Below are 25,021 nucleotides of genomic sequence, written 5' to 3'. Positions count from 1 at the left end.
TTTAGCATTCAGAAAATGTAACTCCATGATAATAGCCAGAGAACATCGACTATTTGAAAACATGTCAATCTTCTATATCGCGATAGGAAGTGACTTAGAAAATTTCATGAGTGTGCTGTGTGGTTTTGTAAGCTTAGTTTACATTTTTTCTTATTTATACTGTTCGGCAAAAACTTATCTTGGTTGAGAACTCTAAAATTATTTATCTAAATTCTTATTTTACATTTGTCTCTCTCTCTCTCTCTCTCTCTCTCTCTCTCTCTCTCTCTGTGTGTGTGTGTGTGTGTGTGTGTGTGTGTGAATGCAGAGGTCATGGGACTACACAGGTGTCAGATTTCTCTACCATGGGGAAGCTAAGCTCTAACTCATATCATCAGGTTTGCAGGCAAGCACCATTAGCTACTCAGCCATCTCCTTGTTTCCACTTATCTAAATTCTTCTTAAGCTACAACATAAACTATAGAACTGGTCAACTCAAGCTAGACTAAATATGCGTTTTGGAAGAATGCAATGAGATCATGCTGTCTGATAGTTGTTTCAGTTTAATCTAAGTCAATCAAATGAGTTGTCCAAAGACATACCTTGCCACAATAAAGAAGCATGCTTTTCTGTATTATATAGAATTGAAAATGATGCACTTGTCCAAAGTACTTCAGAACTGCAAAAATATAAAAATTCCTACAGTGACAAGCTCTCTGTTCACCTCCCCTTGAGTGGGGGGTGCAGCCTTGCCAGGCCACAGAAGAGGATGCAGCCAGTCCTGATGAGACCTGATAGGATAGGGTCAGATGGGAGGGGAGGAGGACCTCCCCTATCAGTGGACTAGGGGAGGGCTATAGGGGGAAAAGAGAGAGAGAGAGGGTAGCGTTGGGAGGAGACGGGGGAGGGGCCTACAGCTGAGAAACAAATTGAATAAATTGTAATAAATGATAAAAACAATTAAAAAGAATCCCTATGTATAAAATCAATGGAAGCAATCCTTTGTATCTAACTAGTGAAGTAAGAATGTCTGTGTTTTCAGGATCTGAGAGCTTCTGAAGGTCCCTATGAACAAGACACTACTATTATATTTTCAGAATACATAGTTGATCATATAGATGCTCATTTCTCATAACCATCCACACACATTTCTCTTTGAAGAAAATAAGAAACTGTAAGTTCTAGAGACTTCATACCTAAGTAAATGGATGAAGCCTAGAATACTTTGCTGAAGTTTAAAAATATACTCTGAAGGGCTGGGATGATGGCTGGGTGTTTAATGGCACAGGTTGTTCTTGCAGCTACAGTACTGAGGATCAAGTCGTTCTCGGGGTATCTGGTGCCCTCTTCTGGCTGCCAGAGTCACTGCACCCACATGTAAGAGGAGTGCATGCAGACGAAACACCCATACAATAAAAACTAAGATGAAAAATATAAAAGAAAAATATACTGTACGGATTCAGACTGCACATTGGAGAATCTGTTTTCTTTGAGCTTTTCCAGATTTTGATGGGCCTTGCAGTGTGCTTACTATACTTCCCTATCTGGGTCATTGTTCTTAGACACAAACAAGAAAGATTTTATAGAAAAATAAAATCTGATGTTAGCTCTATTACTCAGACGCTTTGGCTTCAGCGTCATAATTAAAAATATTATAAAATACAAACTTCATATAATAAGTTGAGACTTGACTATATATTTTAAAGATGATTAATTTAAAATAAGTGGCTATCTTAAAATATTTTAGTTCCTCTATAAAATTTGCACATAAAAATGTGGTGTGTGTTTGTGTGTGTGTGGAGTGTGCATTTATGTAGAGTATGAAAAGACCTTAAACATACAAACAGAGCTGTTAAGACAGCTTAGACAGTAGTAATCACAACATTAGGCATGACGTTCTTGCTACATACTCTATCCGTAATTGCTAGACATTCCCCAGAAATTGGCAGGGTCAGAATTATAATGCTTACATTTGATAAACTGAATGTCTGGATAGAGTACAGACTAAAAACCTTGGCAAACAAAAAAACAAAATTTGAGGTATTTGTCTTATTAAAAAGATATTGGAGGTTGGATATTATATATTTTGCATTCCTATGCAGTGAAATCCTCAAACTTTTGGAAGAGAAGACCAACCATTTAAACATGTTTTTTAAATGGTGAATGTGGTCATTTCCATAGATATCAATGCCACTCAAGATTCAGTCTCTCTGGAGCTTGTTTATTCATGGAATCAGAAATTTAGAGCTGAAGTATTTAAGAGGGGAGTATGACTAGAGGGACACTGCCAAGCGAATTTCATTGAACTACTAAATTGAATTACCCTGTGCTGAAACGTGAAGTCCTTGCCATCTGAGGGCTGGTTTATTTATTCAGAAGAGAAATCAAGTTAAAAAAAAAATAGGTCTCCAAGCTAAACATAAGTTATAGAACAATCCCTCTAAAGAGAAGAAATAAAAGCATAATTCTTCACATTTGTCCATTTTCTCTTATCCCAAAGTACTGTGCAGAGATCATTTCCTCACTGTGGAAAAGCTGTAGCCACTGGACTGGAAACCTGATAACCTATGTGAGCCGCAGCCCTTCACAAGATAGGAAGTAAAAATAACTCACTCTGTTGAAAAAGCAGTAAAAAAGTGAGCTGGAAAACGGAGCTACCTGACTTGGAATTTGGCAGGTTCGGTGTCGTCTACTTTGACAGAGAAGAATATATTAATATGATATTTTATGGCCACACACGTTCTGTTCTGATGGGTTAACACAAGACTCCCACACAGAGACGACCAACCATCTTTTGACCACCATTCCTTGTGTCTTTGTTCATTGTATGCCACATGATGTGTAACCGCCTGTCCTCTTGAAGACTAGCTTAATGAGAAAACACTCACACTGACAGCAATATTTACAAGACTGTGAGGCATTCAAAGAAAAGTATGTTTTTTAATGTACCACACCATGCGTCTTGATCACCTCTCCACCAACTTCTCCCATATCACTCTTCTTCCCCAATTTGTGTCCTTTAAAAAAAAATGCCCATCAATCCACGTTGTGCTGCCAACGTAATCTTAGATGTGATATCATCTACTGGCAAGTAATCAATTGCATACCTCCTCCTCTAGGGGTGGGACCCCAAGAGCGTTCCTGTGCACCTCCCCTCTCTCTGTTGGCATTTTATCTGCCTCGAGCTTGCATAGGCCTTGTGCAAACTCTCACAACCACCATAAATTCAGATGTGCCTATGTTCCATATATACATGGAAATTTCTCCAGTAGTGTGCTTCTCCATGACTTCTCCAAATGGTCTGCAGTGTTATTTATCCACCCATAATCTCTCCTCTATTCAGTGCTTCTGCTCCCCAACCAAAATATTCTTCCTAAACCACGAGTATTTTATCTTATTTATTACCTTCATTTATTGAGACAGAGTCTCACTACGTAGCTGTGGCCAGCACGGAACCTGATAGGTACAACATGCTGCTCTTTAACTCACATAGAGCCACCTGTGTGTTTGTATTCCATGTCCTGAGATCAAAGGTGTGTACCAACATGCTCATTTATTTCCCACTTATAGATACAGTTTTAATTTTAGTTAAGTAATTCACTTTAAGAATCTCTGGAGTAAAAATGAATATTATTTAGTAGGTGAAAGAAATCAATATGCATGCTTTCGTTAAATTTATAATCTAATTTTGGAATTAACTGATAACAGCTTCTTTGTTAGAAAGGATTCAGGAGCAAAGCAATGCCGTATGCAGTAATGTTCCCCATGACCTGAAGCCAATCAAACAGGGGTCAATCCTAAAACACCTTGCTCTTCAATGTCATCAAGAGACGTGATTTATTTTGGTGGCCTACATGAAAGCTCATCACTCAGATACGATATTTGTTTTTATTGTGTTTAGCCAATTCATCCCCAGGGTCCTCACAAATATCTTATCAAAATTTGTTTTAATAACTATTAAGTGCTTCCTGGCTTTAATGGCTGTCGATACCCCGAGCTTGGTGTGTTACTTCCTTGTGGCTTTCTAATAGCCGGAAGGAACTTATCGCATAACTTACTAGGAGGATAAAATAGAAAGCATGTAATTTAGTGGTCAGCCAAATCAAAACTCATGAGCTTTTTCCTTGTGTCATATGTTTTCTCTCTTTTCAGCTGCTTTGTGTAACGTGGCATACCTCAGGCTGTCATGCACATTCTCTTTCAAGCCTATGGGTTAACATTTTACACTTTATTTTTCCCATTAATTTTGTTAGAATTGCTGGTGTGTTATATTCCTATCACACCTGAAATACCAATACTTTACTAAGATGACAGGAGCTAGTGTTTAGAGAATCCACCTTGCCATATCATGTTGTGTGTGTGTTGAAAGCGCATGTATGGTTGTAGATGCCGGCTCCTCTGCTCATGTGTGTAGTAGCCAGAGGACGATGTTGGCTGTCCTGTTTTAACTTTCCACTTCATTCATTTAACAGAAGGTTTCTTACTGCCCGGGAGGTAGACTGATGGCCAGGCCATTCCCAGCAACCTTCCTGTTTCCAACCTCAGCTTTGGCTCAGCATGCATGTGCCAGGATATGCCAGCTTTTGCATGGGTACCCAAGATCCAAACTTCTGTACTCATGCCTGCTTAGCAACTGCACTAACCAACAGAGCCACCTCCTCAGCTCTGCATCGGTTAACTCTGATTAGGACAGCCATAGGGTTACAAGTTAAAGATGTAATACTTTATTTCAGGAAATAGCTAGCATTAAGGGATATTAATTTGTGGCTATTAAGATGAGTTAGCAGGTGCACAGTGCTTGCAGCCAAAGTCAGGTGACCTTAGTTTGATTTGTAGGAGAGATGTTCCCTGATCTCCACATGTACCCTGCGGAACATACTCACATTCTCATTCCCATCTACACACACACACACACACACACACACAAGCAAACACACCATACACAATCGTAAACTTTAAAATTATTTTAAAGTAATCCTTTTTGTCCAACTATGGTCCCATGTGCATTCATCAGTGAAAAAAAAAAAAACTACAAAGTTTAAAAACATAGAATTTTTTTGTGAACTTTTATTTAAAAAGTTATATTTAGAAGTATACACACTATTACCTGCTCTATGCAAGAAACAAAGGTTAATTGAACAGAAAATAATTGAAGAGCATATTGGGAAAATACAAGCAATTGTTTGAAGTTCTTAGTTGCAAAAAATTTAAGAAAAAGTAATCATTTCTGCTGAATTTAGTGTATTTATATCAAGAGCAGTTAGAAATGTATATTCATTTTTTTTGCATTCACCCCAACTGCATAGAAAGAGATTTCAAGTTACTCCCTTCCACTTTGCCATCCCTAAAAAATGTCTTACTCAAGGCTGATGTTTCCTCACATTGGCAAAATGCCCACTGACAACGTGCTTCCTGCATCTTCTGGCCATGGCTGCAAGTCTCCAAAGAGCTATTTGAATACTTTGCTCATATCATAATTGTTTCCTCTAATAAAAAAAAAAAAAACAAAACACTCAGTGCCTCCCTAAAATATCTCTGCTTTCCAAGCTTCTGATTCCACCGTGTCCCTCGTGAATTCAATTGACCATGACTGTACTGATTGATGTCACTGGTTGGCTACCAAGAACATACAACTGCAGACATGTGTGTCAGCAAGTGAACACACTTTTCTTTTCCATTTTTGTCCCCAGAAACCACCTTCTGAGCATTGATGATTATGGTTAGTCAATTGGCAAGACAAGAAAGCAAAATGCTCAAAAGACTAACTACCTAATGACATATTCTTTGTGGGTTCTTTTAGTATGGATGGTGACTTATTATTCACAAGGCCAGTGCATTTAACCTTATTATGAATCTTATATCATACATTTATAATATAAATAGGAGAAACATTTGAGTAAAATAAAGTGAGAAGGTTGCAAATAACTATTGTGAGTTGTTTATACTAAATTATTAAAATATGCCTTCCTACATAATGAGTAAAAATTCATAGGATGTGCAATCTATTAACTAAATTTATGGTGAGTTTCCTGAAATACTAAGGGTGCATTATGTTTAAACAAACCTACAAATAGAATTCCATCACAAAAATTACAATATGACAAAAGTGTTTATGGCTTTCTTTACCTTAAAAATAACTCACAGTGGATTTGTTTTTTTATGACGTAGAATAATTGTCTTTTCTTTTTTCCTTGTATGTTCCTTACTACTGAAACTCTAAAACAGATTTTGCACCATATGAAAATCTATTTTTAAATAAGAAAAATAAGAGTTACCTACTTGTTATTTGCTGTTTCGTTCTAGAAATTAGCAAAATAATTGACTCAAAATTTTAATGATGCCAAATATTTATAATTTTAAGAAGTATTTTTTGAAGAAAATATTTATTGGAGGCTGGAGAGATGGCTCCGAGGTTAAGAGCACTGAATGGTCTTCCAAAGGTCCTGAGTTCAAGTCCCAGCAAGCACATGGTGGCTCACAACCATCTATAATGAGATCTGGTGTCCCCTGCTGGCACGCAGGCAGAGTACTGTGTATGTAATAAATAAATAAATAAAATGAACCTTAAAAATAGTCATTTTCTTTAAAATGCATTTTTAGTATGACATGGCATAGTTTTACATATTTAATTACAATTATGTATTAATTGTACATAAGTTTATCTATATTTATCGTTAATGGATTTATCTTCCTTTTAGTTTTCTTTGGGAAGTGGTTTGCCAAATACAGTACCTGTGTATTATAAATCGATTTTTTTTTTTTTGTTTCGGTATTTTTCACAAAGATAACAATTCATAAAAGCAGGAGCTTTTCCTTCTGAGTATCGGCTAACAAGCCAACCGAAACACATTTGGTTGTTTCCCTAGCTTGCTTAGCACCTGGCTAGCTCCTTTCACATTTAAATCACAACATTGATATTTAGTTATTTAAATTTTTCATGAAGTATTTTCTTTCATCTGGCTACAAAAAGAGAAACTGAGTAAGAATGAAAACATGACATCTGAGAGCAGACATCCTGCCAACCCAAGACATTATTTGTTATCATCGTGCTGCCATCTACTGGCTGATACGTTTATTGTTTGGCTTTGATCAAGTCAGGCAGAACTTTTAAGCATCGTTCGAAATAGGAATAATTGAAGCAAGGTTTTTGGATAGGAGTAAAAGATTGTATTTCCATAATAATAATAATTGAAATCCTTGGTCAACTAAAGCAAATCTAATCCTTAAAACTGAAGGAAAGGAAAATAATCATTATATTTTAAAGACCAACTCTTCGTAAAAATGTTTTAAAAAGATGGCCTTTATATTTTATATGTAAAATTCAATTATAGTATGTGAGGACAAAACTATTTTGATTACTATTTATGAGCCAGCCTGGCCATTTTAGCAAGAGAATTAATGATTCTTAAATCTTTTTAAATAATGTAGACGGAATCTCAGGAAATGATTCATGTGTCTAATGTTTTTGTTTCAAAAATCTTCTTTCCCCCATACATAGGTATGTGTAAATAATTTCTATAAAATGTTATTAAGTCATATTTAACATAGATTCTGCACCTTTATTTTATTTTCTATTATCTCACCTCTCATTTTGCATATGTTAATACATGACATAAATACAACAGCTTTCTCTCCTTGTCTAAACTTGCTCTGTTGAGAAGTTCAACATAAATCCCAGGGTGAGAGGAGCTGAACTTGGCACTTGGCATTTTTCACTCTGATTTGACGGTTGTGAACTCTGTTCATTTGTTTTTCCTTTCTTGCTTGCTTCATGAAAAAGTATAATCTCAAGAGAAGTCCTGTGTGTACTTCCTGCATCCACAAGGAGACCAACAAAGCCAAAAAAGCTGGTCCCGTGGGGGACTGCAGAGACCCATGTATCAATGAGAGGCCATGCATGGAGAGGACCAGGACCCCCTGCTCAGATGTTGCCCATAGAAAGCTCAGTCTCCTTGTGGGTTCCTTAGCAAGGGGAGAAGAGACAGTCTCTGACATGAACTCGGTTTCCTGCTCCTGAATCACTTCTCCCTGGTTGGGTGACCTAGCCAGCCCACAGAGGAAGAGGATCCAGGCAGTCCTGATGGGACCTGATAGACTAGGGGCAGACGGTAGGAGAGGAGGACTTCCTCTATCAGTGGACTAGGGGAGAGGGATAGGGGAGGAAGAGGGATGAAGTGTGGGACAGGGAGGAGACTAGGAAGGGGGCTACAACTGGCATACAAAGTGAATACACTGTAAATAATAACGATGATGAAAAGAAAAAAAAGTTTTAAAGATTTTATGTTAGTCTAAAAACTTCAGAATTTCTGAAACAAATAGCATAAATTTGCAAACAATATCTCCAGTTTTCTTAAATTGAGTGAATATATTTGATCAAATTTTTACAGTGGTAACATTATTAGTCTTAATTTCAAAACATAGTATAAATTGGTGCATTAAATTATAAATATGATTTTGTGCATTTTCTTAAACTTTGAAGTATTTTAAATCACAACTGTGCACATGAACAACATTTTCACGATTTTGAAAAGCATCAGTAGAGGCTGTGAAGATGGCAGAATTAGCAAAGTGCTTCCACACAAGTATGAGGACCTGATTTTGGTCCTCAGTGTCTGAATAGCCCAGCATGGCATGCTCTTTAATTCAGGTGCCAAGGAAGCACAGCAGGAAGTATGTCTCACTGGCCACTCAGCCTTGCTGAATCAGTGAGCCCAAGTCCCAGTGAGAGAACTGGTCTCCAGTGATGATGAGGAGGAAGAGAAGGAGGACAACTGGTCTCCCGTAATGATGATCATGATGATAGAAAAGAAAAGAAGATACATGGGGAATACCACTCAAATTTGACTTCTGACTTCTACATACTGGCAAACACATTTACAGCCTAACCCATGTGAACACACACTCGCACATATATTGTATATAAGTGTATATGTGTCTATAACATGTAAACACCAAAATAAAAAAATTAATGATGTATTTTTTCAAACATAACCATCTCTGTACTTATTTCAAACTCCCAACCACATGGTCACATGGTGGCTCACAACCTCTATAATGAGATCTGGTGCCCTCTTCTGGCATGCAGGTGTACATGCAGACAGAACACTGTATACATAATAAATAAATAGATATTTGGGGTTGGGGATTTAGCTCAGTGGTAGAGCGCTTGCCTAGCAAGCGCAAGGCCCTGGGTTCGGTCCTCAGCTCTGGAAAAAAAAAAAAAAAAAAAAAAAAAGACAAAATAACAAAAAGACCAAAAAAAAAACAAAAAAAAAAAAAAACAAAAACAAGGTAACTTATTTCAAATCCTGCTAGAATTCTGGGTACACAGCCGGAAACTGATTTAACTGTTCTAATTGAAGTTCCTGCCCTGAGAGAGATGTGGTGACATTTGTTACTCTGTTAGAGACATTCATCAGGGACAGAGCAGGACAGCAAGGCTAGGCGTGCCCAGGCCAGGCTTCTGGGACGAGTGCTGCACAGGGATTACACTCTGTGGTTATGGGATGGATGGAAGGACATTCCCAGTGCCCACGCCTCCTAATGATAACATTTCTGAGGTTCAGACCATGCCCTCACGATTTCCATTTGTAATGAAAAGAATTGTGTCCTCTCCTCCTAAGCTACTGTTAATGTCTTTATTTCTTTCCCTAAAAACACATTGTAAATTTGAATAATCTCAGAAGCTGTTTTTATGCCTTCGGCTTCTCAGTGAGCTGAAGCTAAGGTCAGTCAGTCATCATTCTGCTGACTCTACATATGTCTTGAACTCTTTCCCCCAGTCTCCTCTGACTCAGCTATAAACTTACACGTTAGACAACTGGAGACTCGACTTTGACAAACTTTGTCCTCCCCGTGGTAAATTCAGACTAAAGGCAAAAAAAAAAAAAAAAAAAAAAGACTTTAGAACCGCTTGCGTTAATGGAACATCAAGTAATACCGATACAGCTATAATGATAAAACAGTTGATACCAAGGTTGAAAGAAGTTTGCTCTAATAAGATGAACCCAGGCTGTGTCACCAAACATTTCTCCACATTCACCAGTGTCCCCCAGTGCTTTTCTCCTAATAACTCTGAGTGCTACTCCTTTCCTCACTCAGAGTGAAAATGATGCACGGAATTCACAGCTGAGAGGCAAGCAGGGCTTGACACACTGCTCTGTGGTTGCTTCACTCCTGCCCTGAGCAATCGTGTTGACGGCCTCCAGTCGAATGTGTATAAATCTAGTGTTTATGACGCAACAGCGGCTTCTACCCCAACTTGTGATTGAGAGGCAGACATGAACTTCTTTTTTCTCTGATGCACCTGTGCAGGTAGCGAACTGTTTGCTGGCCTCTACAGTGACTACTGGGGCAGAGACTCAGCGATCTTCCGCAGCATGGGGAAGCTGGGCCACATTCGTACCGAGCATGACGATGAACGGCTGCTCAAAGGTAGGAGAGAGAAGACAAGGGTTTGGAAATCAGAAAGGAAAGGTAGTCTATGCTCCATGGCTAGGTCTGCCATTCTGACAGTAAAAACAGAGGCACAAAATAGTCCAAAATACATATGACATATGTTCATCACTTTATACATAATTGCCTTAATTATGCAGTAAGTTTATTTAAAGCAACGCTTAGTATCAAGAGTTAAATGAAATAAACAAGTCGTATATGTGGAAAGTAAAGACTCATAGCTTTTGCCTGTCAGTCTATATCACTGCTGCTACAGTGAATGTTAGCCCTATTTGCATTTATAGAATCATGCTGCATTTTAGAGACAAATAAAATTTTAGGAGGGTCACTAGCCATTCCCTAACCATATATATATATATATATATATATGTATATACATATACATATATATAAAATATTTATATATATTAAAGATATATATTTATATATTAAAGATATATTATTATATATAAATATATATTTACATTTATTTATTTAAATATATTAACTATGATATATAAATTATATGTGTATATGATATATTTTATTACATATAAACTTACATATGTAAACATAAAACTTACATATATATGAGTGTATCTTTTAATATTTTGTCACATACTGGTAGATCGAGGGGTGAAAATGCTGAGTTATAGTGAGCATTTTCATAATTCCCAGCATTCCACGATTAAGCTTCAGCACGCATACATATTATCATCAAAATGCCACCTAGCCAGATTCTTTGACTATAAACGCAAAAGCTTAAATTTCTCACTTTAAAAATAAATGATCTTCCATGATGCTTAGTGATAGGTTATGTATAAAGTAAAAAATAAGTAACAATATGCTTTTAATATGGAGCTTGCATGTACATCCATTTTATATAGAATGAGAAGAAATTCATAGATTGTTTTCATAATGCCTCCAGCTTGTACCTTCACTAAATACATTTTGTTTCAATACACTGTGTTTTCTGCATCCGTGACCCTTATTTTTTCTATTTAAATTACGTTTTAAAGTGTCTATTGATTTGCATATAAAAGGATAATTGTCTACTTTTCGGTAATCATCTAAAACTTTCAAGAAAGTGTGTATTTTCTCACAAACCAATGAAACCTTGACAATCAGGTGATAAATAACTGACCAGGGTGGCTTTATTATTGCACCATTACATGTCTAACTTTTTTTTTTTCACTTTTTCATTTACGTTCTGTCTCCAGAACCAAAATTTGTAGGCTCGTACATGATTCCTGATAACGAAGACCGTGATGACAACAAAATGTACTTCTTTTTTACCGAGAAGGCATTGGAGGCGGAGAACAATGCCCACACCATCTACACCCGAGTGGGGCGGCTGTGCGTGGTGAGGCTGGCGTGTCTCTGGCGTCGTGCTTGCTGACCCCCTCACCTCCCGGTCTACAGCCAGGCGTCTGTTACACTGTCTTATGCTTATACTTCGTTGGTTCTTCTGAGCATTTCATAAAGCACGCTTTGATGGTTGTCTCTCCTCCCTCAACTCTTGAGTATTCCACAGCCCTTCTTTACTCGTGCGACTTTGAACACCCTAGCAGGCATCTACTTTGTTTTGCAGTATTCTGTTGACTTTGTGAACTTGATATTACTAAATCAAGCTTCCTGTCTCAGATCCATAATCGCTGCACTGCTAATGAACGTTTCACTGTAAAAGAGGCTTAAGATTGATGTTTTCCCATTTTCAAAACCATTTTAAGAAGGAGTCTACAATTAGTGCTTCTTATATTTGGGAATATAAGTTTTTTTAAAAAAAATTATGTGTATAATAAAATCAGCAATTTATTTAGGACAGACAACCATATAATTAATATCTGTGATAGAAAATATATTGAGGGTACTTGAATTAAAGTACTAAATTGAGGGGCTGCAGAAATAGCTTAGCAGTTAAGAGCACTTGCTGCATTTGCAAAGGAGCCCATTTAAATTCCCACAGCCACATCAAGGAGTTCACAGCCACCTGTGACTCCAATCCTGGGGATCAGATGACCCTTTCTGGTTTGGAGCACCTGCACACACATGGTGATCATCCATAGGCTCAGCGAAACTAAAAACAATCTCTAAGAAGAAAAGACTGCGCTGATGAGGCAATTCAAGGAAAGAGTGAGAAGGAATGATTTGTAATGCTTTCTGAGAATTTTGCTAAATTTTCTTTATCTATCTATCTATCTATCTATCTATCTATCTATCTATCTATCTATCTATCTGAACCACAGTATCTTCCCATTTCACTGTATTAAACCTTGGTTGGTAAATGTTATTTATTTAACACTTCTTTGTCCATTTTGTGTTTCACAGAATGACATGGGAGGACAGAGAATACTGGTGAATAAGTGGAGCACATTCCTGAAAGCAAGGCTGGTTTGCTCAGTACCAGGAATGAATGGAATTGACACATACTTTGATGAACTAGGTAACTGTCACATTTTATTTCTTTACATACATCCTTCTCTACATCTATCCCTCTCTTAGGCATGTATGAAAAACACATCTCCTGTAGTGTTTGAGCTCTCCATACCAAAGACAAGTTTCTATCTTTTCATTTTGATCCATTCACCTCTGATAGGGCAGAAGAGTTTCAGGACAAAGAGACTCATTTTGCTCCTGCTGAGACCTTCTCTGTCATTCAGCCTAAGTCACCCAATGAGGAGCAATGACTCATTGCTCTGTCCTGGTCACAGCAGTAAATTGGAAAAATTGGATCTTAAAATCTGCAGTTCTGAACTATTTTATGTAAGTACATTTTCTTTGCACGAAAAGAAGTTTAGAAATACTAAATGATGGAATGGTCTTTTTGTTGTTTCAGAGGATGTGTTTTTACTGCCTACCAGAGATCCCAAGAATCCAGTGATATTTGGACTGTTCAATACTACCAGGTGAGAAACTTATAGTCAATAAAACACTAGAGAGAAAAATGGTCTCACCGCAGTACCTTTCATGGTGTACATAAATCAGAAATCTGCTGACCCTGTTATCATTCTCTTCCTCTGGACTTTGTAAGTGTCCAGTTTCTCTTGCTTTCCCTGACTGCAGCTGGCCTTCATTTTCAAAGCGACAATCTCAAGCTAGCCCTTATGGTTTTGTTGCAGCATCCCATCACCCACCTGCAACCACTACCCTTCCAATCTCTTTAATTACTCATGTACAACCATTTGACAGTCTTAGGTGGTCAGGTTATAAGACATGACTTGGATGCTACCAAGTCTTGGGTAATTCTTCTATTTCTCAAATGAAAATTTTTAATCCAGGCTTTCAAAAAGTGCTCTAGTAACTAAGTGTTCAGCATTAATTTGGGGGTAGTTTTTTTTTTTTTTTTCCTCTGACTTCTTCAATGACTGATGATCCCTTTACAGAGATCAGCATTTCCATTGGCAGTTCTTAGCAATGGGTCTTTTCTCTCCTTTAATTCACTCTATTTTCGGAAATGACTTTCTTTTCCAATATCAGTTTACATCAGTGCTCTGATACTTGCCACCCATGTCCAAGAAATGTTTCTGGTTCCTTAGACAGGAAGCAGTTTTCACACCTTTGTTTTTGTTGTTTTCCTCCCATGCAGATTCATACTGAACACACCCTTGTCATCTGCTCTCCATTGAGAAATGCAGTGCTCAAGTTCAAAGCTTATAGATATGTTATTTCTCCCTTTGCATTTGGGAATTTTGTATATCATGGAAGAGTACTATAAAGAAATATTTTACATGCACTCATATGTGAATAAATATTCCTATAATCAATTTCAGCTGAAAGTTTATATGCCCACTTTCCTGAGTATCTTTCAAAAAACAAATAACAATAATAATAAAGAAGAAATTATCTCAATATTTTAACAGAGATGGATTGACATGACTCCGTTCTCAATCACCAATGTATGAACTATAAATTGGAATATGACTCCATACCTGGGACTTACTTAGGGCCTTACCATAGTTTTGGTGAGGTTTTCAGCAGGTGATTTTAAAGGATCAGTTTGAATGAAAAACATTGAAAAGCTCTTTGAACAAGTATCTTGTAACAAGATCTTTTGTTCCACAGACTAATATGGGAACAGTTCTTTCTATTAACTCTACTTTGAAATAAATTTAAAAAGTTAACATGTATTGATAGTCACCACAATACAGACAGCCCCTTTTTTACTTCATTTTTATGCCAGAAAATAATTTGTGCATAATTCTTCAAATGATAATTTCTACCTATGAGTTAATGTGTATGTTTTCTGTTGGCTAAAATTATTGGTTTAAAAGCTAATCTCCTATATGATAGCATATTGGATCATTCAGAGAAATCAAAGCCATGATTTCCTTCCATGATTTCAACTTTGTTCAATTTATATATAAACCTGAGAGGGGGAAAACAGCTCCCAGCTGTACCTGCCACAGAGGGTGATATTTGCAGAATGGTGATCAAAGGTTTATTGCTACTTCAGCTGAGGCTGTCTAGTTTTCCCCAGTATCACGGGCATTTCCAATTGCTTCAAGGTGTGTTATAAAATGTGTGAATTGATTTCCTAAGACAGTAACATGACTGCTGTTCTACAGCTGGCCCAGGGTGAAGGAAATACATTTGCACCAGTTTACATTTTACTAAAGCTCCTTCACAAACATCATTTATTTTAATTCACATAGTATGGAGGCTGCGAAATGGTATACTTCTTTCAAACGATGGCTCTGTGGTCAAGTAGTATAACAGTAAATGTGATTTCAGATATCCCCAATAACTTGTATTCAACAATGATCATTACCCTCTAAATGTAGAACTTTTTGTCCATTTTAAAAAGCATTTTGATCTCTGCTTCGTATGAAGATTACCTATCTGAGTTTTACACAATCTTTCCATTACTGAAAAACTCAGTGACTTCTTTACAGAACTCCATGCTAAGTAGGGGAAAGGCTACTAGGAAGTCTAGTACAGTGCAAATAGAATTTGTAGTAAAATTAACAGCATGGTGATTAAAGGAACACTACATTCAAGATGTAAAGACTCAGAAATACTCCTTTTAAATTACCAACTTAATTTGCTAATAATCTTTAAAAGATATACAAGGGAGCTGGAAAGATGGCTCATTAGGAAAAGAACTTGCTTCCAAGCCTGACAACATGAGTTTGGTCGATAGAACCCACATTGCACAGGAGAGACTCTTATAAGATGACTCTTATAAGATGGACTCTGACTGTGTGCACATACACTGCAGCTCCTGCTTCCTCAAAGAAGCAAGCAAGAAAGGACGGAGGGGAGGAGGGAAGGAAGGACGGAAGGCAGAAAGAAAGAAAAAGGGAAAAAGAAAGGATATAGTGAAAATAAGTCAAGTAAAAGAAAAACCCAACAGAGGACTTAACAATTACAAAGTGGTTGCACAAGGTCGTCCTTATAATGTAATTTACAAGTTTAGTAAACTGGAAATGAGGAATGGAAAGTCTTTTGATTTTATTACTTAAAATAATGTAATATTCAAAATTTCTAGAATATTCTATGCTTTAAAAAATTGATGGTTTTTAACTCAAAAATTAATTCTAATGTGTGTATGTACGTACGTATGTATGTATATATATATATGTATGTATATATACACATTGGGTATTTGACCAACTGAACTTAGTTATGTCTATATTTGTAATTTTTATTTTTCAGCAACATATTTAGAGGCCATGCTATATGTGTCTATCACATGTCAAGTATACGGGAAGCCTTTAATGGCCCATATGCACATAAAGAAGGCCCTGAATACCACTGGTCACTGTATGAAGGAAAAGTCCCTTACCCAAGGCCCGGATCAGTAAGTATAATCATTTTGACATACTTTTCCTATGTTAGAAGTCTTTGTTTCACATGTTCTATCTTAACTTTGCAGTTAAAATATTTAAGAATTTAATATCTGAAAGAATGTTCCAACAATAAAGAAGTTTTATGTAATGCTGAGTTTTATGTAATTATTAATGTAAAGGACATTTAATCTTTTTTTAAAGCAGACTGAATCTGAGATTTTTTTACTGAATATGATTTGGTAGGGTACAGGAGAGCACTGTGGAAACCCTCTAGAATGCAAGGCTCTCCACTTGTCCAGGGGACCATGATTGGGGATAGTTTTGACCCCACAGCCATAGTATATATAATCTTAAGTGGATCCCTCTTAGCAGCATTGTAAAATATGTGCCCACTGACACTTCCACCAAGTAGCAACAATATAACTTTTGGCGTTAGGGATACTGGTAAACATGGAGATATTTAATTAAGTGGGCATAGGATAGTTTTCTTCCAGCCTTGTGAGGAGAATTAGTATCACATACCACTTTAAAACAATAAGATCCTGTCTAGTTTTAATATTTTAATGTCTGCGTTCACTTATGTGCTCCCCAGGAAAGACTATCTTTACTTGGTCCATTAGCAGAACAAAGGAATTTTTATCATTTTCCTCTGAAATGTACCAAAAGTCTAACTAGTTATATCTACGTCTTTTGTGCTTTTCATTGGGACATGTCTAAAATTGAAAATAATGAGGATGATGATGCAGACTTAGATCATAAATCCCAAATGCAAGCAGGCTGGAAAAGGTTGCACCATTCTGTGTTTTATGTGAGTACCAGTGTGCAAATGTTTAGCTTATCATGCAGGTCCATATCTTCACTTTAACAAGCAGCTGGTGAGGTTGTGAGCCTATACTGATTCCATGGTTACAACAAAGTCATAGAGAAACCATTTTTGTAGAGCTGAAGCTCCAAATGAAAGCAAGCCTCACCTCCATTAGCCAGTGTAAAGCCTTATCACAATAACCACTCTCACCAACTTAAAATTATTACTTCCAGTAAGACATAAAGTATATTTTATTTCCCTGTATTGCTTGAAATTGTAATTTAAATGGGAAAATCTACTCCTGTGGCTTAGCTGGAAATGCTTCTTGAAACCACATGGCCTTAGAGGAGGTTGGAGGAAGTGACTGGTTGTTGAACTTCTTCCAAGGTAGAAGGTAGTCCAAAATGTTTCCAATAGCGTCTTGTGCAAGCGGAAGCAAATGCATAACACATGACAAATTTAGCCATCTGGACTGATTTTTAAAAACAAACAATTATGAATACCCCCTTTACAGATCCTGGTTACTTAACTACCACATTTATACACTAAATTAGAAAGAAATAAAGATATTTTTAATGACTGGTGTTGATTCTAGAGGAACATGTGTGAACGTGAGGAGCAAAGCAAAGATGAGTGTCAGTATTCCAAACAGTATGTCTTGCAGTGCTCTGGAGCTGTGCATTTTAACCCAGAGTCTTCAGAACTGTAACATGTAAGAGCAAGTAACTAGGTTTTCATTTTTTTTTTTCAGTTTTAAACACATATGAAATAATACAAAAATCGTACAGATTATATCAGAATAACACGAAGAGGTTTTGTCTTCTTAGCTCGGGACAATGGAATTTAAATAGCTCCATACTATAATGCTAGAATTATGCGATCAGGAAGCAGAAACATCACCATCTTAGCATACTTTCAGGAATGAGAAACCTATTTTGTACAATTATAGTCCTTTTTTTTTTAAGACACAGTCTCACTTTGTAGCTCAGTCTGCCTTTAGACATGGGGTCCTCCAACTCTTACCACCCCAGTGTTCCTAAACTTTAGAGATTACCAAAAGACATGTGTTGTTCTGATGAATGGTGCATCCTTCCTTCCTTTTGTTCTTTTCTTTCCCCCTCTTCTCTTCTCTTCTCTTCCCTTATCTTCTCTTCCCTTCTCTTCTCTTCCCTTCCTCTCCCCCTCCCCTCCCCTCTCTTCCCCCTCCCCTCCCCTCTCCTCCCTTTCTCTTCTCTTCTCTTCTCTTCTCTTCTCTTCTCTTCTCTTCTCTTCTCTTCTCTTCTCTTCTCTTCTCTTCTCTTCTCTTCTCTTCTTGGATACAATATATTGAATCCAGGGCATCACATATGCTAGACAAGTACTCTATAACTAAACTATGCCAACAACAAATGACATACTCTTCACTTTATAATTTTACTTCAAATAAAAAAAACAATATTCAAAAGCATAAAAATATTTGATCATTCACGTTGCATTCATTTGCCATCCACAAATTTTCCTGCATTGTATATATCAGTGTTCTCTGTGTCTTCCAATGCCGCATTTTCAAAATAATTTTTTTGAAATTTTTAATACTGAACTTGTTTCAGGAACCAAAGATGTAGAACTGCTATGCACTACTGAATGCAGAGTTTGCTGCTAGAGCTTATCTAACTTTTCTATTTCTTCTTGTCAGTGGTCATATGTTTGCTCTTTAGGTGTGAAAGGAAAAGAATAAGCTAACCAATTTGCATTTCAGTGTGCCAGCAAAGTGAATGGAGGGAAGTATGGAACCACCAAAGACTACCCTGATGATGCCATTCGATTTGCAAGAACGCATCCGCTAATGTATCAGCCCATAAAACCTGCTCATAAAAAACCAATACTTGTGAAGACAGATGGAAAGTATAACCTGAAGCAACTAGCAGTGGATCGAGTGGAAGCTGAAGATGGCCAGTATGATGTTTTATTTATTGGGACAGGTAAAGAATTAGAAAGTACTGATACACTTTAACTCACCCTCAGATACTTTTACCAATCAGCACATATCCTGTTGTTCCACTAACATGTTTAGAGACTGTTAAAGATAAAATGACTAAATGAATTCAAAACTTCAATTAATGTCATCATATTAAGTCTCATTTATGAGAAGAAATTTACAAATTGTTGAGCACCCAGAGTTATGAAGAACAAATCCTGTGTGGTGCTTCAGTTCAAAATCCCCTTCTCTGTGTGCAGCACAGCACTGATCACAGCAATGATTTTAAGAAGACTTCTTAAGTGTTCTGCCCTGTGGAGTTTCACATTGCCAGGAGTCCTGGCCTGAAAAAGAATGCATTGCTAAAACCCACTGTTCATGCTTCTCTAGTTTACTGCTTTTTCTTTTCTAAAATAATATTTAAGCAAAAACAAAACAAAAAAAAAAACACATTAAATTTATCAAAACAGACCCTCAGTGTAGGGTGTATTTTATCACTGTTGATAAGGTTAATAATGTGCTCTGAGATTGCAATATTATGTAAGAATCAGACCCCCGTAAGAAACCTAAAATTTTTGCTTTTGCATGATGTCAGTGTGCTTAGTTTCTGAAATGTGACAATTTTTATTCCTTTTAGCTAATAGAATATAAAGGTAATTTCTATCAGGTTAATTATTAAATAGTTTTATTAACTCATATTAGGGTTTGATAAAATTTTATAAATTGCTCAATTCTCACAAATGTTCATGGATTAATACTTCCAAAGGTCTAATATATTTTATGAATTATTGTTTCTACCCATACCAAGTTTGCATGTGGGAAAATAGATTTCTCATTAAAATTTTAAGCAGATAGATCAAACTCAAAATGTCAGAAATAATAAAAGATAAAATGGAAATCTAAACTAGAAATACAGTTTTATAAAGCAGCAGGAAGCCATGAGATCTGAGTAGCTGACTATTGGTCCCTTGATGGGGTAGACTTGGCTGGCCAGTAAGCCCAGGTATCATTCTGTCTTTGCACACCCAGTGCAAGGACTACAGATGTGCTGCTATGTCCAGATGGTACATGGGTATTGAGGCAGAACTCATATCCTCATGATTACATGGCAAACAGTTTCCACACTGAACATTCTCTTTAGCCTATCAAATTTCAATATGGATATGTCTATTCCTGGTTCATTGGTGTAGCCATTTCCTTTTAAATCCAATCTAAAGATACAAATTATATCAGAGAAAACCTGGAGCTGAAAAATATTTTCTAGGGCCCACATTGTTAACTTTAATTATCCCAAACTAAATATTTGGAAAATAGAATACATAGGTCTCAGACTGCAGCCACTGACAGTGTTCAACACTATCAAAACCAACAAAATAATCTGTGCTTTTCTTGGATAAAAGTGTTACACACATTTTTACAGGTAGTTAGGGAGATGGAGACTATCTTCTTGACTGATTCTTCACAAAAGAAACATCTAAAATATGGCAATTTGAAATCTGAATCTATGATTTTGTTTGCTTTTTTATAAACCAAACTATTTTGAATATACGTTTTATATTATAATATAGGAGATAGATAGATAGATAGATAGATAGATATAATTTAAACTTTTGGTGAGGCACCCAAAATTGTTTTTGTCTACTTGCAGTTATTGATGTGTAAGTAGCCACATGATTTAACTGCCAATGATTACATGTTTTGTGTAATCATATTTTCTGTTTGAAGACTCAGTCCTTCCTTCGATTATTGCCAATTTTGCTTTTCACAGATACAGGAATTGTGCTGAAAGTGATCACAATTTACAACCAAGAAACAGAGTGGATGGAGGAAGTCATTCTAGAGGAGCTTCTGATATTCAAGGTAATTAAATGAAGATTCAGATCCCACACACAATCAACGCTGAAAATAAAGAGAAAAGGCACTATACTAGTTTCAGGAGTTTTTCTCAAATAATGGTGCTTTTAATTCAGAGAAATTTGGAGTGGAGAGTAATTTAAAACCTAGTGTTTGTCTCCCATAGTCAGAATGCTCAAAACTGTGAATATTCATGTAAGAGAAAAAATGCTAGTATCCAACCACAGTCATTAAAAAAAAAAAAAATAGCACCTATCTCACATGTAGGTTCCAGGACAACTACTGAAGACTCACATCTTGCATAAACATATTATTAACACAGTCGCTTAAGTGACACATTTCCAACAGTGCACATTGTGGGAGGAGCACACTATGTCCAAGCATAATGGATTAAGTACACAAAAGAGTCACCAAGAAAAAGAAAAAATAGAAAATTATATGAAAGCCTAGAATGAATTTGTGAAAATACATAATTATGTATATGCACCTGTAACATAAACAGCACACATATACTGTGAAGTCTCATTAATGGAACAGATATCACGATTAAGCCCATGAGCAGTCCTCACTCATTTCTTCCCAAGAGGATCCTGCAAATTTCTGATCACAATACTTTCATCTGAACAACTCACAGCCCTGCTTTACGCTTGTTTCTGTTTACAGTATAATAGTCTACATCGTTGATGACATAGTACTGAGCTTACTTTCAATAGCATCATAACTCTATGGTTGAATGAAGCTCAAGTCATACATAACTGTACATTAGGACACATCACAGCTGTTCTAAGTTTGGAAACACTTCACAGCACATCAGCATCATACTTGGAGCATGTTCTTTATTCTTGCATTGTAGGCATCTATTTAAGATTTGATTTCACATTTGGAGCAGTGGCTCTTATTTTCAGTACACACCAGTGTATCTTTTCACCATATCCTTTTAGGAACGTTGCTACAAGGATGAATAAATGAATAATGCCCTCATGTGCAAGGAGTTTTGTTGTCAAAATGTCACAAAAAAATTGCACATGCATAAAAATAAATAAATGAAACAAAACAAGACAAAAACTGATAAGGTAAGAGAGATGCCTCAGGCAGAAGAGGTATTTGCTGCCAATACAAAGTCCTGAGTTTGATCCCAGGAACCTACATGGTGGAAGGAAAGAACAGATTCCTGGAAGGAGTCCTATCACCTCCACACAGGCAACATGGCACAAGAACACACACTCAATAAATAAATTCAAGAGTAATTTAAAAACTAACATAAAAGATCAAACAGTTTCTCTTAAAAATTAAATCCTCAAAGGGTAACTATTCCCAGAGTGAATTCCATCTACCTGGCATTTCTGTTTGTAGGATTAATGGAGAGTTTCTTGTGCTCATTAAAAGGTTTGACCATTAAGCAACATTACTAAACTAACCTGGAGGCCCCCAATGGATTGTCTTTCCTCTACTGTAATCCTAAGGAAACGAGGTTCTTCATCTTGGCCAAAGAATGTATAGTGATTTAATATGGCCACTCTAATACACACATACTCTACACAGGCTCTGGTTCAAATAATCAAAATGGTTTACCTTAGTAAAATTTCTACTTTATTATTCTAAAGATAAATGAGTTTATGAATAAAAAGGTATTATTTAAAGCAGTTACTATTTACTCCTGAGACAAATAATAAACTGATTGGATCCTCAGTTGTTCTCATTGGCACAACTGATCCACTGCACTATAATAATTAAAAGGTGTTTTAATAGAGTTGGATTTACACAGTGAAATACTAAAGCAAGAGCTATAGGCTGCAAGCATAGAATCACTCTGAAGTATTTTGACTTCTTGTTAAGCAGCTAGTTCTATATTTACTAAAAATAAAACATTTTGAATGATTTCAGGATCCAGTTCCTATCATTTCTATGGAAATTTCTTCAAAGAGAGTAAGTTGCTTACATGTCTGAGTCTTTTCTGTTTGTTAGTTAAAACACAGTGTTCAAGAATGTTAACAAGGGGGAGTTAGTAAGACCTGGAGAGGACAGGAACTCCATAAGCAGAGCAACAGAACCAAGAAATCTGGTCACAGGGGTCTTTTCTGAGACTGATACTCCAACCAAGGACCACTCATGGATAAAACTTAGAACCCCTGCACAGAAGTAGCCCATGACAGCTCAGTATCCAAGTGGGAATCCTAGTAAGGGGAACAGAGACTGTCTCTGACATGAACTCAGTGGCTGGCTCTTTGACCACCCCCCTGAGGGAGGAGCAGCCTTGTCAGGCCACAGAGGAGGACATTGTAGCCAGTCCTGATGAGACCTGATAAACTAGGGTCAGATGGAAGGGGAGGAGGACCTCCCCTATCATCGGATTTGGGAAGGGGCAAGGGAGGAGATTAGGGAGGGACAGTGGGATTGGGGAGAGGGCTGAGGGAGGGGGCTACAGCTGGGATATAAAGTGAATAAAATGTAACTAATGTAAAAAATAAAAATTTAATTAAAAAAAGAATGTTAGCACATGATTCATATAAGGAAAGGAGGTTGCTCATTATTTTACACTGCCACTGTAGGAACCCAGGAGCTATCTTCTATAAATTCACCTCTGCTAACGGCTTCTCGTTTCATGTAGCAACAGCTCTACATTGGATCCACCTCTGCGGTGGCACAAGTCAGATTCCATCACTGTGACATGTACGGGAGCGCTTGTGCTGACTGCTGCCTGGCTCGGGACCCTTACTGTGCCTGGGATGGCATATCCTGCTCCAGGTACTACCCAACTGGTGCACACGCAAAGAGGTAAAAAGCAGTCATCCTTCCTGGCATGTTTCCATTGTTCAGGAAAACTATAATTTTCTTGGTCTTTTGTTCTTTCTTTCTTTTTGTGCCCATTCAATGAAAGTAAGCTGTTTTAATCTAAATAAATTACTTCTGCTGTATTTTGATGATAAATCTAAGCATTTACAGTTTGCAATTTCTCTTCACATGACTTTGATACACTGTCATGTACCAGACATGACCATGGATGAACATCCCTTTTGGTCATTTACTTTTTATCTCACTGGGAATTAAATATACCCCTCCTTTGCTTTTTCCCCCCCTGCAGGACATAATGAAGTTCAGATAAACTTAAGACATAGAAATGGCAGCACCACACTTGAAGGATTCAGAGACTTAAAAAGAAAATAAATAAATATATCCTAAAACACATTCTGTAGTTTCGCATGTCCTCTCAAGCAGCTGGTCTTCATTTATTTCATTAGAAAGTGAATATTTTAACTCCTAGGCAAATGCATGACCTGTCTAATTAATGAAATGTGTGATTTAATTCAACACTAATGAAAGGTACCGAGAGACCTCTGAACTCTAATGTCTATAGATCTATGATGTCATTGCCATTTATAAGGAAAAGTCAATGCAAGCTATATTAAACAGGATTTTAGGCTCAAGAAGCACTTTGAAGGGTATTTTTCCACTCAAACTACATGAGATTTTATACATATTAAGAAAATAAATAATAAAAAGTCGTATATAATAAGCAGGATTTTTTTTTTCTCTCACAAGGAATAAATAAAACACACAGACAACTATCTAAAATTCCCTCAGAAAGAAATTTGTATAAATTCCAGTTATATGTGCCGCATAAGTTTTGGTTATTTTTTTCCATATATATTTTGAATCAAATTGAATCTAAATCAGTATAATTATCCTTTTATGATCACACAAAAATCTCTCATTCTCTCTCTCTCTCTCTCATTCTCTTTCTCTGTCACATGCACAAACATAAAAGCCTTAAGTAATTCAAAACTTTTATTAATCTGACTTGAGCAAATCGACATCCTTAGAAGGATTTAAAGACAGGGGAGAATAAGCCTACGGTGAAGTGAGCCTTCCAGAGAAGTGTGGGCCAAACAATGTGCCAACTGCGCTAAACAAGTGAGCAACTCATTCTATTTTCTGCAAACGCTTATAGGTATTTGAACTCGTTCTTGAAGAATAAAGCTGCGACAGTACTTTAAATGCTGAGGACAGTTTGTTCAGCTACTACGGGAGTTCTGTTCTGCAACCCTGGGGTATAAGGAAAGAATGCTTGATCTTCCGGTGCAGAGCAGAACTGCCAACAGCGCTGGTGGTAGCTCACCGCTGAGTACTTTAGCTACTTGATCAAGTGCAGTGTACATAATGTTTTATTGCATTCTCTATAAAACTGAGAACACTCTTACGAGA

At 36.8% G+C, this 25,021-nt stretch overlaps 1 protein-coding gene across 1 annotated transcript in view; it reads left to right on the top strand.

Moving 5' to 3' along the window:
- The window catches only part of Sema3e (semaphorin 3E), a 247,529-nt gene that overhangs the window by 199,525 nt on the left and 22,983 nt on the right, over positions 1 to 25,021 (top strand). The window contains exons 6-14 of the mRNA XM_060374241.1: positions 10,294 to 10,413; positions 11,634 to 11,776; positions 12,742 to 12,856; positions 13,250 to 13,319; positions 16,069 to 16,213; positions 18,746 to 18,968; positions 20,733 to 20,824; positions 22,703 to 22,744; positions 23,427 to 23,593. Of these exons, the coding sequence (XP_060230224.1) occupies positions 10,294 to 10,413; positions 11,634 to 11,776; positions 12,742 to 12,856; positions 13,250 to 13,319; positions 16,069 to 16,213; positions 18,746 to 18,968; positions 20,733 to 20,824; positions 22,703 to 22,744; positions 23,427 to 23,593 (1,117 nt within the window). The remainder of the gene's footprint in view (positions 1 to 10,293; positions 10,414 to 11,633; positions 11,777 to 12,741; positions 12,857 to 13,249; positions 13,320 to 16,068; positions 16,214 to 18,745; positions 18,969 to 20,732; positions 20,825 to 22,702; positions 22,745 to 23,426; positions 23,594 to 25,021) is intronic.

The sequence above is a fragment of the Meriones unguiculatus genome, chromosome 21 (genome assembly GCF_030254825.1).
Source record: "Meriones unguiculatus strain TT.TT164.6M chromosome 21, Bangor_MerUng_6.1, whole genome shotgun sequence".
Lineage (NCBI taxonomy): Eukaryota > Metazoa > Chordata > Mammalia > Rodentia > Muridae > Meriones > Meriones unguiculatus.
The sequence above is the reverse complement of the archived record's forward strand: the minus strand, read 5'-3'. Positions and strand labels throughout refer to the sequence as shown.